The 19,561-nt window shown below is 44.8% G+C and overlaps 1 protein-coding gene across 1 annotated transcript; it reads right to left on the reverse strand.

Moving 5' to 3' along the window:
- Nucleotides 1-1,406: 1,406 nt before the first annotated feature.
- LOC108789882 (sulfotransferase 6B1-like) lies at nucleotides 1,407-9,369 on the reverse strand. The gene is made up of 6 exons (XM_018560019.1): nucleotides 9,231-9,369; nucleotides 6,773-6,957; nucleotides 4,825-4,951; nucleotides 4,245-4,339; nucleotides 3,684-3,870; nucleotides 1,407-1,525 (listed from the first exon to the last, which is right to left on the reverse strand). Exons 1-6 carry the CDS (start codon nucleotides 9,367-9,369, stop codon nucleotides 1,407-1,409), a joined length of 852 nt encoding a protein of 283 aa, XP_018415521.1.
- Between the last annotated feature and the right edge of the window lie 10,192 nt (nucleotides 9,370-19,561).

Genomic DNA, 19,561 nt, shown 5'->3' on the forward strand with positions numbered 1-19,561 from the left:
TTCCTGTCCTAGGATGACAACACTCGCTCACCGTACTCTTTGAATGAGCAGCAATGTCACTATGGGGCAGGGCTACAGAACACCTCCCTCTATCCCGGTCCTTATAGGGTGCAGGTGTTGTGTAATTCACAGAGATACCTGGGTATCTAATAAGAGTGCAGCACAAGGTATAGAACACAGGAAGTTTTCACCTCACAAGATCGCAGGATCAACATGTATTTTCAATTGTATATTTACCAAATAAGAGAGATTCGTTGGTGTTTGCATAGACTTTAAACATCAAAATAGCGGGGGGGGGAGGGAGACACAGCTGAGTCTATTTTCATACTTAATGCTGCATTAGAGATGTCTTAAAACACACTTAGGTGTCCTCCACCGGGCATGTATTTCTAAGCTTTTAAAAGGTGTGGGCAAACTGGCCCTCCAGCTGTGGTGAAACTACAAATCCCATAATGCATCTGTCTCTGGGAGTCCTGCTTGTGGCTGTGAGAATCTTGCAATGCCTCATGTGATTTGTAGTTCCACAAAGGCTGGAGGGCCAGAATTTGCCTACCCCTACCCTAAGGCATTATTAAATGTTAGAAAAGTCATATATTATATTATTGAGTCCTGGAATTTCTTCTTTCCTCTGGAGGTGGTCACGTGATGGAGGCTACAGCATTGATCATGTGGTCGCTTTGGAAGCAGAGCTGCTAATGGGCCTGATGTTCCTGACCGTCTGAGGCCTTCCAGCAGAGCTCATGTGACCTACGCTCAAGGACATGTGACGGGTGTATGATGTCTCTGCGATTGCTCAGAGGGTGATTTTAACTCCCAAGTTTATAGGGACAGTTCCTGGAAGCTCTTCTTTCCTCTGGGGATGGTCATATGATGGATGCCTCTGCATTGGTCATGTGGTCACCGTGGAAGGGGGGAAGAGCTGTTTAAGCAGAACTGCTGATTGGCTTGCTCTTCTTGACTGTTTGAGCCCCTCCAGCAGAGATCATGTGACCTGGGCTGGAGTTTGTCCTAGTGATTGCTTGTAGGGTGATTATAACACCCCAAACTTATACAGGTGGTGGACGTCACTTTACAGGACCTGAGGTAATTCTTCAGAAGGTAAATGATAGAAATTTTCAGACAGAGCATTGAATATTATCATTGGCCCCTAACCTAGGGGCATTGATGACTCAGCCCCAGGGCAGACACACAGCGCCGCCCTGTGGATTCAGTGGACAATGCAGTAAATGTGCCAGTTCTCAGATTGGTAGGATATCGAGGAGTCAGGGTAAAGTCCCACCACAAGGTGGATGCATCCTTTAAGAACTGTCTGAGCGTTTGCCTTGTCTTTGACCTTTCCTGTGCCAGTCTGCCCGGTGAGAAGAAGTCTCTTGGTAACAATAGAGTCTGATTGTTGAGCGGTGCACTCAGTTCTCATAGTGGATATTCTTGGCCAGGCAGCTGGCATTCATTTTGGTGTTGTAGAGCTCGTCGAACAGCCTGTTCTGCTTGGTGGAGAAATACTGCTTCCATTCCCCGACAGTGCCTGTGACAGGAGAGAAATCTCTGATTACACAAAGTAACAAAAAGATGATATTTCAGGTCCAGGTGGATAGGACCAACTGTTTTGGGGACTCAAGAGGTGAGATTGTCCCACCATGATTTGCATTGCTCTCACCCACTTTGGGTGGGCAAACTCCAGCCCTCCAGCTGTTGTGCATCATGTGATTTGTAGTTTCACCACAGCTGGAGAGCCGAAGTTTGCGCACCCCTGGTGTACATGACTATCCCTATACATTGACAGTGATCTCTGAACAAACAGTGCCTGCGTAACATCATTACATAGTTAAAGTGGACCTGTTGGTAACTTTACAAGTGTGCATGAATGAATATCCTGTCATGTCACAATATACGGCAACTGTATCATTTTTCAGAAATCTCCACCATTTAACATTAAAAAGCCATCCTTGAGCTCAAATCAGTGCCTTTGCCTAGGCCGAGATGATGTCATCAGTCTGCTGCAGGCAGGAGGAAGCATTTCCTCAGTCTCCTCTCCCCCAGTGATCAGTCTGCTGCAGGCAGGAGGAAGCATTTCCTCAGTCTCCTCTAACAATGGTTGCAGATTTGGTCTGCAGCCTTGGTTCTCAACTGGTGGCTCATAACCCAAAAGTGGGTCGCGACCCTGTGTTCAGTGGGTCCCCACATGCCTTACACTTTTCTAGGTGAGAGGCTCCTAAGCCTCCCCCATAGCGCAGCACTGTCAGTTCTCGCACCAAACAGCCATTTAAAATATGCTGACCGGCGCCGAGTGTAAGTTTGCGGTGGGGTGGGCTGGAGCTATGGCCTCGAGGGAGCTCATCCGCACATGCATTGCTTACAGCTCCCTCGCATGTCCAGTAGAGGAGCCTGGACCGGAGTGACGTCGCATTCTGGCTCCCAGCACCTTTACAGGGCGCACAAGGGAGCTGTACAACCAATACACGTATGGATGGAGCTCCGTCACAGCACAACAGCCCACACTGGACCCCAGGCTGAGGATCCACTCCAGTTCTCGGAAGGTAGGGAGACTGGGTGGATCTTAAAAACAAATAAAAACATTTATTTGTTGTGTCTGTGGTTGTGCATCTGTCAGTGTTTTTGAGGGCCTGTTCACACTAGTACAGTGCGTTCATCGAAAAGTCCCCTGCGATTATCGCACTGTACTGTGCAATCGCATCTACTACGCGTTCTGGTGTGGGAGGAACATTGGGTTGCCATTCATTTGAATGGCACCGCAAACGCACCTCCCACCCACAGTTCAATCGCCCGCACCGGAATGCGCAGTACCACAGTGCCATGCTTTCCATTGCAGCGCGACTTGTTTGTCGTGACTTAAAGTGGCATTAAAGTCAAAAAAAATTTCCCTCCCCCAATGTAAATGTTAGCACTTACCTTAAATGATGTCTCTTAATCCGATCTTCCTCTTCTTTCCCCATGTTTTCATGTGTCCCTCCAGCTGTGTGACGTCACTCCGACCCAGCGCTGACTGCTCTGTCTCTCCGATCCAGCGGTGTCTGAAGGCGGGTGCACGCGTCCATAGACTTACCTTGCGTCTCTGCTCGTCTCTCGGCCGAGAATCGGAACTGCGCATGCGCCCGCCCCAAGATCCTTTGCGGCCGTACGAGCAGTTCCTGATTCTCGGCTCCGGGACGAGCGGCGATAACGAGGTAAGTTTAAAATGATTTTAAGCGGGTTTTTTTTTTTTTTACACTTCTTGCCTATATCTACTGCTTGCTAGCAGTAGATATAAGCAAAAAAACCGGAGGGTTTAGAACCCCTTTAATGACCGAGGACAAATGTGGGTCCTGAGGTTACACAGGTTGAGAACCACTGGTCTAGAGGAAGACTCTTGGAGCCTTTCAAAAGTAAAATGGTTCCATCCTGAGATTCCCAAAACTGCCCCACCCCAGGTCAGTGAGCTCGGTTCCTGTATCTAAAGCTGGCCATAGACCAATAGAATTTTATGAACACAGTAATTTTCATGACTGAAGATACCGCTCCTTATCCTGGTTGTAACGTTTTCTTAATTGAACCTATCTGTATCCAACTGAAGAACACAAAAGCCTGAACCTATCAGGAAGGGGCCGATGTCCCCTCTGGGGGATAAGGGGGGATGGGGTTCAGCTTGAGGTTCTATTGCCTGCACAGGATTTGGGGTCTCCCACCTTTTCGGAAGATCAGTCTACGGTTGGAGGTCAGGGAGCACACGGTGTGATTCGGGTCGCTGACTTCTTTCTCCACGTTGTCCTTCATCTCCGAAAATGACGTTTTCTTGCAGATTTCGTGGATTTCGTTGTCATTCATGTTTATCCCCAGATATGAGCTGATCTTCCTCACCGATTTAAAGGGATTCTGAGAGGAGTGGCAAAATGCGTTAACACAGACGCAAGCATTTACATCATATTTTCATCATGGCGGGAGTGCTGGTTTCTGATTGGCTACTCGCAGTCATTGTATATCTTATTGACACAATGTATATCATAGTAGCAGTTCTATATGGGAATATAACATGTGTGGAAATATGGAGCAGCAGGAAAGCAAAGCTGCGAATGTCCCATCACATGTCGCTTCCAGGTAAATGTTACGGTAACAATCTGGAATTTGTCGCAGTGTTTAATTTCAATTTGAATAATCGTCCAATCAGGCCAATCACACAGAAAGAATATGTCATAGAATACTGATAATCGAAGGAACTTATCAATCAATCTTTAGATAACGGCACAAACCTTTTTCATGGATTCATAGTAGAGGAATAGAGTCCCCATCTCGTTACGGTGCTCCTCCCAGCTCAGGATGTGGTCAAACCAGGATCCGCACACAACTGCGACACACACAGGAAGATCGGTTACACGGGGAAGGAAAGATCAGGCAGACTGCAGGTTTGTTTTATTGTACTGATCTATAATACTACGGTGTATTGGCTGTACTTCATTCCCTTGATGGTGACTCTGGGGGTGCTGATGGTGGAGATTCTCCTTAAGGTCATGGAACCCCTGATATTAGCTCTGTTCTCTAATGCTGGTGACGGGGGACTGCTACCGTGCCCATGGCCGCCCCCAATGTAGCTTAATGAATCAGGTGAAGCCATGTTCACTCCAGGACAGGAAGTCTCCCAATGGAGCACGGTTACCAAATATAAACCTCAAAAGGGTTCTAACTCTTCCATGTTCTATTCAAAATGAGAAAACATTTCTGGCTTCAGATCTACTGGAAGGCAAAATTTCCCAATATAATCTAATTATAACCCACACAATACACATGGGACGCAAATCTTCAGCATCAACAGAAACAGTCGTTATGGCTCACCTTGTCCCTGTAGAAACATATCGAAATACGTGCTCCACATGCCGATGGTGGGCAGGTTGGGGTTGTCTTTGTAGTAATGGAATAAGGAGACGGCCGTGTCTTTGGGGTTCCGGATGATGTAGATGGCCTGAAATGGTGACATTACAGTCTTATTATCGGTGACAATCACATAACATCAACATATGCCCTAATCAATCTTCAATGTGTAGAAATTTATTATTCCTGAGATTACACGTAACATATCACAGATACAACAGCCAATAGAACCGTCAATGAAATTCTGAAATGCGTCAGTGGCTTCTGGCACATAATTCCCTGGAGAAATGTGTCAAGTCTTCAACAGAAGCTAGTACGAAAGATACATCAAGTGTAGAAAATCTCAATTTAAAGTATTAGGAACTGTTCAATTGTCTTTATTGTGTCAGCCAATGCTAAACATCTTATGAAGATGGATATCTTTGGTATCACCAGATTAGATTGTAAGCTTCTATGGACTCCGCAAGCATCTTCTTCTGTATGTCGATGTCTCGCAGTATAACTGCACATATTCGTCACTCATTTTGGGGGAATTTATCAAAACCGGAGCAGACAAAATGTGGGGCATATTTGCACTGCAGCCAATCAGCTCCTCTCTTTTCATTTTCAAATCTTACCTGAGCAAACTGAAGAGAGAAGCTGATTGGTTGCCAACTGCTCCAGATTTTGTCTTAAGTTTTGATAAATTCCCCCCATTATGTTTTATGTGTCTGTGTTATCTGTATTACTATTACAATTTAATAGAAATACAGCTTCCTGATTGGCCGGTAACCCGGCTCCATGCTCCCTCGTCACCATTTTAGGGCGAGTACGAGTACTCGCCCAAATACTCGGCATTGGTACAGATACTGATACTAGTATCGGTGCATCCCTAATAATAATAATAATAATAATAATTATAATAGAGAAATGAAACATTACCACACATGGCCGCCAGGGGGCAATATGCCACCTACATCCCTCTATATACCATACACTGTCCCATGTTTCATCTATATGATATCTGCATTAAATAGCAGAATTATTACTAAATTTAGAAAATGAAGACACTGTCAGCTGCTCAGCCATATGGCCTCCAGCGCTTATTAACTCAAGGGTTAAAGGGGAGCTCCAGCTCAAACTTTTTTCTTTTTTGGATATAATGGTAACAAAATGCATTGAGTGTATTACCAGGACAGGTATTAAAGGGGAATCTCCCCAGGGCCCAAACGCCAATAAAACCCTGACAACAAAAGCAGATCTTGTACTGTTATTTATATTTTTATTCCCCACATTATTGCCCAGACCTTTATTAGCAGTCCAGCATCATTAAACCCTGATGGGGAGCACCCAATGGAACCCACCGAAACGCGTTGGTGGCTGTGACAAGCACATTTAATCTGGACCGTCAGCCATACTTTGGTACATTTGTTTCTATACTTTGAGCCTTTTTTTTTTCTACAAACCTTGAGGCATTACCCCCATGGAGCGTGTCACCACTTATTGTGCACTTGGCTGCCGCCTTACAAAGAGCAACATAAAAAAGCCCCTTTTCTTCAATAAAGCAATAAAATCCCAGGACAGGGATCAGACCCGTCCATCCTCTTCTCAAAATGAAAAATAAAAATGTAGCCATTGTTCTACTTTATACACTCAGGTGCCTTTTTTTAAGGCTTAAAGAAGAACTTTGGGGGAAAATATTATTAACCCTTGGAATGGGGCTACATCTGCTTATATGTTTCCTTCCCTGGTTCAATCCCTCTCCCATCAACATGTATCATCCTATCTCCCCTTTGTTTTATAACGACCAATCACAAAGGGGATATAGGATGATACATCGTTGCCTCAATATATACAGCTAGGTGTTAACCCTTTCACTGCAGTGGAGCCGCATCTCCATACATCTACATATGTCCTGCCCTCCATGTTTCACCTTGCACTTCTTGGCCTTGAAGTCTCCGGGGAGCATGTCGTAGCCGAGGTGTGTCGGGATGATCCTCTTGGTTCCGATGTTGTCCATCTCTTCCAGTTTTGAGACATCTCCGAATTCGATGGGCGAGGTGAGGGTGACCTTGGCAGTGTAGAGGTGCTTCATGATCTCAGCAAGCCAGTGAGTGCCTGGGTGACCAAGGGTTAACAATAAGTTTGATCCACTATGTATTAAATTGATATTAAAGTCACATGATGTGGCACGGTGATGATTGACAAGCTTCAGGCCTGTGAATCAGCAGTGCCTGTAGTACCTCCTGCCACTGTAGTATAGGCAGCACAACCTTCATGAGAGTGACAACTCTGCTCTGATCTCAGGATCAGTGCAGCATTGTTGTCACCCCATACCAGGAAGCTGCATTCACTGAACATTACTTGCAGGACTAAGAGGTATTTATGGAACTAAGAGAAAACTGTAATGAGAAGCCATAGTTCTACATTAGGGAAACCATTGTTTGTGGATTGGCTGCAACACTTCTTATCTGAAAATGTATCCTGTAATAGCACATCCTGTGGCAGGCTGACAACACCAAGCCGTTGCATTGCATTTAGCAGCAGTGTTGTCAGTCTTCCATGCAAACTCCTTCAACTGGTGATTGGTTGGCATTTAAACTTTTTGAGATTTACATGGAGTAGGGAAATGTTACAATTTGTTGAAATCTTGCGGCAAGAACTACTCTTACTTCCTGTCACGATGACAACCTTTGCTGTGAGCAAACCCTTTGATAACCCCCAGTGTCCCTTCCCTGCATATAAATATTCCGTTAATGGCAAATAGGGTTGCCACCTTTTCTTTAAGTGAAACCAGGAGAGAGTGCGGAGAGACATCGGGGAGAAAAGAGAAACAGCGAGAGGAGAGACAGCCAGGAGAGTGAGGAGAGATAGCCAGGAGAGAGTGAGGAGAAACAGCCGGGAAGAGAGGAGAGACAGCCAGGAGAGAGAGCAAGAGAAACAGCCAGGGATGGAGAGGGGAGACGGCCCGGAGAAAAAGTGAAGACAGCCAGCAGAGAGAGTAAAGGTGCCTACACACCTTACAATTATCTGCCGATTTTCTGTGGTCAGATGGAAAAAGTGCAACAGATTGGCCCAGGTGGAGATTACTCCATCCACACAGTTAAGTGTAGATGGAGGAATCTGTTGCACCTTTTCCATCTGACCACAGAAAGTCTGCAGATAAATTGTAAGGTGTGTAGGCAGCTTAAGGAGAGACAGCCAGGGAGAGAGAGAGAGGAGAGACAGCTGGGAGAGAGAGAGGAGAGAGAGATAAGAGACAGCTGGGAGAGTGAGAGAGAGAGAAGAGACAGCTGGGAGAGTCAGAGAGAGAGGAGAGACAGCTGGGAGAGAGAGAGGAGAGAGAGATAAGAGACAGCTGGGAGAGTGAGAGAGAGAGAAGAGACAGCTGGGAGAGTCAGAGAGAGAGAAGAGACAGCTGGGAGAGAGAGATAGGAGAGACAGCAGGGAGAGAGAGGAGCGACAGCCAAGAGAGAAAGCAAGGAGAGACAGCCAGGTCAAAGAGAGGAGAGACAGCCAGGAGATGGAGATGAGAGACAGCTTGGAGAGAGGGGAGAAAAAGTCAGGGAGAGAGAGAAGAGACAGCTGAGAGAGAGGAGAAACAGCCGGGAGAGAAAGAGGAGAGACAACCAGGAAAGAGAGCGTGAGGAGACAGAGCGAGGGGAGACAGCCAGGAGAGAGAGGAGAGCAAGAAAAGACAGCCAGAGGAGAGGGAGAAGACAGCGAGGAGTGACATCTAGTGTGTGAGAGAGAGAGAGAGAGAGAGAGAAATTGGAAATGTACGACCTATCAGAGCCCAGTCACAACAGAGGTCTACACCTTTACTTTGCAGGAAGAGTTGCTGCAAGTGAGCAGGTACACCAGAACCCCGTGGTTGCTCCTTTCCTCCTGACATCTTGTGTCCGTGTGTCAGCTGGCCTAAAACCATGACTGTCTGAGTGAAGCCCGGACAGGTGGCAACTCTAATGGGGAATCTAATAAAGAATATATAAACAACGCATCCTAAAAGGATGTCCATCCAAACAGGAAGTCCATCTCACAGCAATGCTCATGGTGTCACCAGGACAGAAAATTAGAGGACTTGATCGTGCTTCATCCCTCCCCATTTCATCTAAAAGAAGAAAAGTTTTGCATGTGGTTTTTCTTTAACTTAAAAAAACACATCTATGTAAATATATAAAAAGAAACACTTGTATAAAAAAAAGATTGTTTTTTTTTTTTGTTTGTTTTTTTACCATCTCATTCATAACTTTGGTTCCTGTCACGTTTCAGGCAACAGACGGCGCCGGTCGCCACAACATCAGGAGCATTATGCAGAAATGTTTCCAAATATTTCTAAAATCATACAAAATATTTGTAGTAAGTAATTAACAGAGAACAGAGTGGAGTACCGGATTTGGGATAGGAGACGAGAAGGATGTCATCCTCGCGGGCCTGGAACGCGTCCAGAGATTTCAGGAGCTCGGCGGAAGAGCGCGTGGTGAAGGGGATTCCGTTGAAGAAGTGGATGAGGTCGCTGTCGGTGGACATGGTGGAGGATCGCAGACGAGGGCTGCTTGTCAGATGCTCCACTGAGATGCAACAGCACTTGAGGACGGCGCTCGGGGTTAATATACTGAAAGTCTCTGGGCTGCGGCCAATTTTTTTGATTACAAACACGACTTATCAGAGAGTTTTATGATCTTTTATGGCCAGTTAATTACTATTGATTGAAACATTTACAATCATATCGGACCTGTTATAAACGTGACACATGACGGCTCGGGGGACTCTTATGTAACAATTCCAGAAACAGAAACCCGCTGACCCCACAAGATCCGTCTATCCCTGAAATGTGACAAGTGGCCCCGTATATCTGAGCGCCGACAATCCCGCTTATCGTCCTGATAACGAGGACAGAAAGCAATTCACTCGTCAGTCCGGATCGCAATAATAGACACGCGGGGGTTACAATGAACCAGATAATGATGATTGTCGAATTAGCTGTGTCACTGTGACCGCAGCACGACCAACCGATGTGATATAATAACCAACGTCGGTTCAATTTACAGTCATCACATGACTGGAGACCATATTGCAATCTTTTATATGGCGCCAACATATTCCACAGCGCTGTACAATCGCATAGACAAGACAAGTAAGAAACACTGAGAAGCATCATTGACATACAGAAACAGTAGGTGAGGAGGACCCGGCCCAAAGAGCTTACAGTCTAAAGCTGGCAATACACCTGTCAATTTCTTTTGGGCTGAAGGGAAGAAATTGACGCGATTCCTCCAACAACACAAACAGCGCGTCCATCGAGGAATTGCCGCTGTGTACATTGTATTCTGACAGGTGCCGCTCATTGTGCTCATTGGCTGCCGGCACTGATCGCACAGAGATTTTCCAGCCGACTCCTTCCTTCAGCTGACCGAGGAATGCCGAAAGCCCCACACACTGTCGGCCGGTACATTAACCACTTACTGACCAGGTGTTTACACCCCCTTCCTGGCCAGGCCATTTTTCAATATTCACCAGACATGTGCATTAGCAAAAAAATGATTTTGTTTTGATTCGGATTTTGCGTTATTTCGTTTTTCGGGATTCAGATTCGGACGCGGTTGTCTGTACGGCATTATAGTTTCATTTTCGTTTTGTTCGTTCGTTGCAGCAAAGTGACATTTAAGATAATTTTTTTCTCTCAAATGTCACTTTGCTGCAGCGAAATTTCTTCCAACAAACGAAATTTCGTACAGATTACTGCTAACCAATTTCGTACTCGGAAATTCAGATTCGTTTGCATTCGTTATATCTGTAATTCGGAACTCGGATACATCCGAATCTCTGAATTTCCGAAATTTCGTCCGATTTTCGATTGGGAACGGAACAAATCGCACATGTCTAGTATTCATGCTGCAGTACTTTGACTTTTGACATTTATTCCGTCATGCAACGATGCACTGAAATTAGTTTTATACAATTTTTTGGGGACACATAGAGCTTTCTTTAGTGGTATTTAATCACCACTGGGATTTTTATTTTTTACTATATTAAGGAAAAATAACTGAAAATTTTGAAAACAATTTTTTACATTATAATATAATTTTTATTACCCAATTTTTTGGTAAAATATAAAAGACGGGGTCACGTCGGGTAAATAGACACCAAACATGTCAAGCCTTAAAATTGCGCGCACCCACGAAATCGCAAAATATTACCATACCCAAAATTGGGCTAAGAAACCCCCCTTTGTGATAGCAAAGAGGATGACCCCTAATCTCTACTAGGACCCCCCTGAAGAAGCTGATGAAGCAGAGATCTGCTTCATCAGCTTCTCTCCAGCTTCTGAAGCTGGAGAGTGACACAAGAATGTGGAAGTGATATAATATACATTACATACGCATTCTGACAGCGGAGAGCGGACCGGAGTGAGATCATGTACCGAGCTCCCTGTGATCCCCTGTCACAGAGCCACCATGCTGGTCCCAGGCTCGCACCGGGCACAGTGGAGCTCGGGACCAGTGGAGGGGGTTGCGGAAGGGGGTTGCACACCGGCACGTTATACAAGCGATTGATGTACACAGGCATCGCTGCCAGTTTTTAAATCCAGGCTGCTTCCTGCTCGTGCGAGCCGCGTGGGTGTGGGCGGGGCTAACAGGCCTGTTACATCCAGAAAGCTCCTGGCCCGCTGTTCTGTTACAACGGCCGGCCGGGAGGTGGTTAAAAACCAGTCGAAATTCGGCCAGTGTATGGGCACCTTAAGAGAAAGGGGACCAAAGACACAGAGGTGGGGAAGTTAGAATATATTATACGGGAGTGACACAGGGGCGTCCCGAGGCTGGGTGACACCCGGAGTGGTAACGGAGTGTCACCCCACCGAGACGTCACCGCGCACGCGCTTGACGTCACCACGCGCGCACGCGATGACGTCATCGCGCACGTGCGGCAGTATTCTGATACCTGCCGGTGGCCATCTTGGTGATGGACGCCAGCAGAGAGAGGAGGGGACAGTCACCCGGCGGGATAAGGTATGCCGCCGGGTCCCCTCCTCTCTCCTGATACTGTCGGGCGTTCGGTCCATGACCGAGCGCCCGACTTTTCAGAGGGGGGTGACACCAAAATGACTGTGAATCATTTTGGTGTCACCCCTCTAATGGTGTCACCCGGGTGCGGGCCGCACCCCCCTTGTGACGCCACTGGAGTGACATCACCACTCTCCAGATATAAGATATATTATACAGGAGTGACATCACCGCTCTCCAGATATAAGTTATATTTTACAGGAGCAACATCACTGCTCTTTCAGCAGAGGTACTACAGGTTCCAGCCAGCATGCCCCTTCTAGTTAGCAGGCAAACTATTGACCGGTGTTGATAATATCAGTGATTTAATTTAAAGGAGAATTATGGGGAAAGTGAATGACACTCATCCCCATAATTAAAGCTGGCATGGCACGGCAGCTGTCACACGTCGGCTCTATTGATCGGGAAGTGAGCAATCACATACAGCTGATCACTCAGTTGCCCATCATCTCCCTGCAGAGAGTGTCAGTCTCAGCTCCCTGCAGGGATTACCTCCTCCCCTCTCCGATCCTCCAGCGCTGAATGGAGGGACGAACATGGAAAGGGGCAGGCACAGCTGGCTCTGGCTCTAGAGAGGCAGAGTCAGCTGTCAATCAGGTGGCGGGGAGGATCCCGAAAATATTGTCAGGATCCGTCCTGGCTGCAGCATGGCTCTGCACTGTCAGCATATGGCAGGCTATAGTCCGCTATATACTGTGTTTTGGGTCACAGGAGGACAATAGAAAATGTCCTCCTGTGACCCTAAAGAGAACTATGACGAAAAAAGTTTTCCCCATAGTTCTCTTTAATAAAATGAATTTCCGCACAACTTTACATCCATCATAAAACACGATTTCATAATTTTCGGGATTTTATGAAGGAAATATTTGTTTTATTCACCAGTCCTTGGGATCATCTACTATGCTGACTCACAGCTCTGCAAACATTACTCCAGATACACAATGAGGACCTTATAAGAGGTGAGCTATAATAAGTTCTTCAGAATTTCTTATCATCTGTCAATTATTCATGGCACATTTCCAGCTATCAAATACTGTTTCTGGGTGCCAATTTTTTTTTTTCCTGGTCAATTCCCACACATGGTACAATTCCCCATAGACACTGAGGGGGTCTATGTATATCCAATTCCTTCTTAGATCTATATTCTTCTCAGGCCACAAGAGTCTTTCTGTGCAAATAGGCACAAAAATGAACATTCTACAGTATATATATACATATTTTTTTTTCAGGTTGAATGTATGTAATGTAATACTGTATTATGGCCACTAGATGGAGGTGATGAGTATAGATAATAAGTATTTATTACCTATGCTCCTCATTTCCATCTAGTGGCCATAATGCGGTATTACATTACCTACATTCAACCTGGAAAAAAATATATAGTAAATCTAAGAACCATAATTTTTCCATCTGTTTGAATAAAATAAAGATTTGTAAGGCTAATGGCTCTGCGAATTGGTTATAAACAGACCCCTAATAGTCACTTTCCATTAAGAATTATGCAAATTACCAATAAAAGTGCCTGTTAATGTAAATTAAATGCGTCTGATAAATTGTATTTTCCTTGCATGTGAAAAATTAATTATTTCATACTGATCATGTGCTATGCTGATTATATTATATTGTTATATACTGATATTGTTCATATACATACTGATCATGTGCTATGCTGATTATATTATGTAATTATATACTGATATTGTTCATATACATACTGATCATATCAGCAACATAATGTAAAGGAAATATTTCCTATTGTTAATATCTTATTGAGATATTTAAGTTGCAGCTGAGGTTTAGTACACAGTATTTATGTATTATTTTTTGGAGTTCTTTTAGCGCTGTACATATATTTTTTAGACGTGTGCATTCGGAACGAAGTTCCGTTGATTTGCCGGTTCGTCCGATTCTGAGTGAACGAATTATTATATGGCACATATATACGAAAAACATATTCAGGCACATAGTAATTCATTAACAGAACGCTCAGCAGCCATATTGGCCACTGGCGCGTTCTGCCGACATCTCCGAGGAGGGGCACATGATGTCACAAGACACCGCGAATGCGCGGTGTTGGGTGACATCACGTGCCGGTATGAACGCCGCCATCTAGGTATATACCAAGATCTACACCAAGATCTACACCAAGATAGTGGTGCCCCACAACAGGCGTGGGACGCCTCCAGGATGACGGTGTGCAAGCGTTCTTATCTTTACATGTGCGGTTTTGGATCCGGAGGTTTCGGATTCCAAGGTTCGTTGCCTCCGAATCCGAAATAGCATAACATTTTTTTTTTTTCGTTTTTGTTCATTTCGTCCAAAACAAATTTTTATCATTTGCACATATTTATATCAGACATGTACATTTTGTTTTGTTCCGAATGGCTATACAAACAACTTTCTTTAAATTCAGCCAATCGGATGCATCCAAATTTCCGAATTCTAATGTGTTTGAATGGCGCGCATTAACAAAAATTTTGATTCGTCCATTAATTAATTGGGCATGTGACTGTTCTCTGGCCAATCAGGTGGGTTTTTTTTGGGACTGTTGGGGGTTGCATTACAGGCAGAGTAATGTGACTTTGTTCCAAAACGAAAATTCAGGCGGATCTGAAATATGGATAAAGAACCGAATCAAATTTTGGATCCGAAATCCAAAAAATTAAAGAACTTAAAATCCAAATCCATCCGAAACAAAACTAAACAATTTTTTTTCGGGGTTACATGTCTAATTGATATAGATTTGTTAATATGATGTATGTGGACTATCGGTCCTGGGCTCCTGGTGTTCGAACAGAGGCCGATGGGTGCTATAGGGGCTAGCCAAGTGAAGGAGAGTGCCGCCACTGCCACTGACCAATAGGGGCTGAGGAGGTGATGCCGGCAGAGTGGGACCAAGGGGCGCTCCAAATCGGGGACAGCGGGGAGGCAGAGACAGGCAGCAGAGGAGCAGGAGCGTGCGAGACGTTCCTAACAAGATGTAAACCTCATTAATACAATCTCTTAGAAGCTTTAACATGTTCATATCACTTCAAAAATCATTTTTAATCTCTTTAAAGCTGAACTCCAGGAAAAGATAAAATCATCTAAATACAAGAGTCATGTGCATTCTTCCTCGAATCCTGGTGAGCTTTCTGTATTTCTTCCAGATCTGTGAGGGGAGCGGGGAACCCCTGGGGGGAGCGAGGGGACCCCTGGGGGGAGTGGTGATTGATAGTCATTGCGTCTGCAGGGAAAAGATCAGGAAGTGAGTGATCAGCAGTATGTGATCACTCTCCTCCCAATCAATAGAGCCGACGTGTGACAGCTTCGGCGTCACACGTCGGCTCTAATTATGGGGATGAGTGTTTTTCACTCACCCCATAATTCTCCTTCAAATTTCCAGCATTAAATAAAATAATCCCTGATCCTGCCAGGGAGGTCCTTGTACATGCACTTCCCGTTATGGGGTGGCAACGCTCTGTCCTTGTCTTACAGTGTTGCTACTGTGTTGTGATCCTGTCACACGGTCTTCTTATTGAGACTACAAGCAACTGTTTTAATACACAGTACACGGTCACGGTCCACAGAGTCAACTTGGTGCTAAGTTGTTCACTTTCAGGCCATTGCGAAGGAGGAAAAGAGATTTAACCTCCTCATACAGAACTGTGCTTGTGCATTCCAGATAGTGACCGCAGAGGATGGTGCCTACTCGAAGGCCACCTGCAATATTCACTGGGAAATATATGACAGGGTGACAGAAGCAGATCTGGGAGACAGGGACTGAGCATTGTCACCTTACAACAGGAAGTACCAAGACATGGCGGGATCACCCGGGATTATTATAATTAAATCTGCAGCATTAACAGGATTCAAACTGACTTTTAAAATGACATTAACATTCCAAAGATGATATGACATTCTAGTGATTGGGTTTACATGTACAATAATTTAAAGGTAAAATTTTTTGAAGCTCATTAAATTCTGCTATATATATATATATACACACTGAGTGGCCAGATTACCAGATTATTATGACCACCTGACGTTTGTAGGCAAATTAGCTATAATTTGACGCTGAAGTTGCTAGAGGGCCAGACCATTATAAATAGGGAAGCAGGTTGTTTACCACGACAATAGAAGTGATACGGGTAAAGAAAGCGATTTAACTGCCTTTGAACGTGGGATGATTGTTGGCGCTCGGAGCCATGGAGCGAGTATCAGCAAAACAGCAGAATTCATTAAATGTTCAAGAGCAGCTGTTGTTAAAGTGTTTAAACACTGGACTGTCAGCTGAAAATCTGGGTCTGAACGTGCGAATTGTGGCCGTCTAGTCAATGTTAGGGCATAACGGAGAGTGGCAAGACTGGTACAAGACAACAGAAGGGCAACAGTGCAGTGTCAGATTCCTCGCATCACCTTTCAACATCTTGTGGAGTCATCTCGTGGCCCAACGAAGTACTGATGGGGTGCTCATAATAATCTGGCCACTCAGTGTATATTTGATCCCCAAGCAGAACATGACTTAGTACTTGGTGGAGAAACGCTTGTTGGCGAGCACAGAGGTAAGACGTTTCTTGCAGTTGTTACCAGGTTTGCACATCTCACAGCCACTGCTTTGCTGCCTTGGCGATATGTTTTGGGTCATTGTCATGCTGAAAGACCCATATACGACCCCTCTTCAGTGTTCTGGCTGAGGAAAGGAGGTTCTCATCCAAGATTTTACAATACATGGCCCCGTCCATTGGCCCCTCAATGCGACAAAGTCAGCCTGTACCTTTAACAGAGAAACAGCCCCAAAGCATAATGTTTCCACCTCCGTGCTTGACTTAGGGGGTTCTTAGGTCATAGTCAGTATTTATCTTCCTCGAAACACAGCGAGTCGAGTTCATGCCAAAGAGCTCAATTTTGGTCTCAGCACTTTCTCCCAATCCTTCTCTGAATCATTTAGATCTTCAATGGCAAACCTCAGACGGGCCTGTACATGGGCCTTCTTGAGTAGGGGGACCTTGTGGGCGATGCAGAATCTCAAGCCATGGCAGTGTATTGTGTTACCAATGGTTTGTTTGGTGACTGTGATCCCAACTGCCTTGAGATCATTCACAAGCTCCTCCCATGTAGTTCTGGGCTGATCCCTCACTTTTCTCATGATCATCCTTACCGCATGAGGAGAAATCTTCCATGGAGCTCCAGACTGAAGGCGATTGGTGGTTATTTTGTATTCCTTCCATTTGCCAATAATCTCTCCAACAGTTGTTTCCTTCTCACCAAGCTCCTTGATGATAGTCTTGTAGCCCATTCCAGCCGTGTGCAGGTCTACAGTCTTGCCCCTAACGTCCTGCGACAGCTCTTTGGTCTTGCCCATGGCGGTGAGGTCTGAATGGAAGAAAGAGATTCTGTGGACAGGTGTCTTTTATATACATAACGATTTGTCGTTAGGAGCACCTTCCTAAAGTGACACGACTCATCTGTGTACCACATAGCCAGTCTGTGGGAGGAGCCAGAATTCTTGTTGGTTGGTAGGGGATCAAATACTTCTTTTACTTACTGAACTGCAACTCCATTTATAACATTTGTATCATTTGTGTTTGTTCTGGATTTTTGGTTGATATTCTGTCTCTATCATTTAGAATACACCTGTGATAAAAAATTATAGAGATCTCAAGCCATGGCGGTGTATTGTGTTACCAATGGTTTGTTTGGTGACTGTGATCCCAACTGCCTTGAGATCATTCACAAGCTACTCTGGGCTGATCCCTCACTTTTCTCATGATCATCCTTACCCCATGAGGCGAAATCTTCCATGGAGCTCCAGACTGAAGGCGATTGGTGGTTATTTTGTATTCCTTTCATTTGCCAATAATCTCTCCAACAGTTGTTTCCTTCTCACCAAGCTCCTTGATGATAGTCTTGTAGCCCATTCCAGCCGTGTGCAGGTCTACAGTCTTGCCCCTAACGTCCTGCGACAGCTCTTTGGTCTTGCCCATGGCGGTGAGGTCTGAATGGAAGAAAGAGATTCTGTGGACAGGTGTCTTTTATATACATAACGATTTGTCGTTAGGAGCACCTTCCTAAAGTGACACGACTCATCTGTGTACCACATAGCCAGTCTGTGGGAGGAGCCAGAATTCTTGTTGGTTGGTAGGGGATCAAATACTTCTTTTACTTACTGAACTGCAACTCCATTTATAACATTTGTATCATTTGTGTTTGTTCTGGATTTTTGGTTGATATTCTGTCTCTATCATTTAGAATACACCTGTGATAAAAAATTATAGACCTTTTATTTCTTTGTATGTGGGCTTAGAACTTACAAAATCTGCAGGGGATCAAATCATTATTTTCCTCACTGTATACATATATATATTTACGTGCAAAAAATAACACAGTGTGCAATTTATGATGCTCATTTTCCAAAAAATGACAAATGTCGTTTTTTCATAGTGAACATAACAAAGTCCCCCTGCGTTCCCTAAATCCGTCCCTCCGACAGGCTGGTCGGCGGGTGTTCACATTATTGTCACACGTTAGCCTGAGGTGCAACCCAACTGCCGCGATGGGAATCTGTGTATTGCAAATTACTTGCCAGTGAGGGGTTAATGTTTCCTATAGCCGTTATCTGGATGGGCAGAGTACAACCAGGTGTGAACTGTCACCATCAGGAAACATTAACTTCCTTCCCGAATTCATTGTGACCTCCGAACTGCAGAACTGCTGAGTGTTCTATACCATGGATACAATGTTTCCAGAGATTTCAGCCGCATCTGACATCAGATCTTATATCTGGAGAGCGGTGATGTCACTGCTGCATAATATAACTTATATCTGGGGAGCGGTGATGTCACTCCTGTATAATATAACGTATTCGGAGAGCTGTGATGAATAAGATGTTTAAATTCTTTTATATTGTATCCAATCTTTGGGTGACAATAAAACTACTATAGAAAAATGACCAGTAATCCATGACACAGCTGAATCAATAATCATTATCTGATTGATTTGGGTCAATTCAGGTTCCTTATCTGGTGGGCAATGATGTAATTTCCTGCTGCTGTCAACCGTCCATCTTTGCATGACATCAGAGAACAGCCTGAGCCAGGTAATAAGCGCCTCTGATGAGGTATAATACAGATTATAAATGCTTTTCTCTGTCATGTGTGCTTCAATACTCTCCGATAACAAATGCAAATGTCACCAACACTCCAATGTGAAGTTTCACGTCAGTGTAAATCCATTTAATCGATAGATGTCAGAAAGGACAAGCGCTTTCGGGGTCGCGCAGCGTTCCCTTCATCAGGCTCCATAATTAACACTCTCTAAGCCACTGCTGAGAACAATCATTCAGCTGTCAAAGTGAAGGTATTAAAACCGGAGGATAAGAATGACAGTCAGGCCATTTGTATTCGCAGGAGCTCAGCTGTGTCACCCCTTGTTTTTCTCTCCCTAGGAGATTCCTCAATCCATCATCAGATTCGTGGAAGATAAGCCATGATGCGGATCGGCCTCGCCGTGTAATTTTTAGACGTCTCTGTGAGTTTGTTGTGACATGTTGATCGAGAAGATGTCATCCTTATCCGCAGATCATGACGGGCTCCACAGAGCACGTCTGTCTCTTCTGTGATATAAATAGAGGTGAAGTGTTCTAGATGCAGCTCTGTTCCAGGAATAGATACTCATCG

Source organism: Nanorana parkeri, unplaced genomic scaffold, assembly GCF_000935625.1.
Source record: "Nanorana parkeri isolate BGI_ZX_2015 unplaced genomic scaffold, ASM93562v1 scaffold426, whole genome shotgun sequence".
Classification (NCBI taxonomy): Eukaryota; Metazoa; Chordata; class Amphibia; order Anura; family Dicroglossidae; genus Nanorana; species Nanorana parkeri.

Excerpts from the sequence above, each read along its gene's own strand:
- LOC108789882 (XM_018560019.1), bottom strand. The coding sequence starts at position 9,369 with ATGTCCACCGACAGCGACCTCATCCACTTCTTCAACGGAATCCCCTTC. Across the intron at positions 4,340-4,824 it reads TATGTTTCTACAGGGACAAG|TTGTGTGCGGATCCTGGTTT; the intron begins GTGAGCCATAAC and ends TGTGTGTCGCAG. Across the intron at positions 3,871-4,244 it reads ACTATGAATCCATGAAAAAG|AATCCCTTTAAATCGGTGAG; the intron begins GTTTGTGCCGTT and ends CACTCCTCTCAG.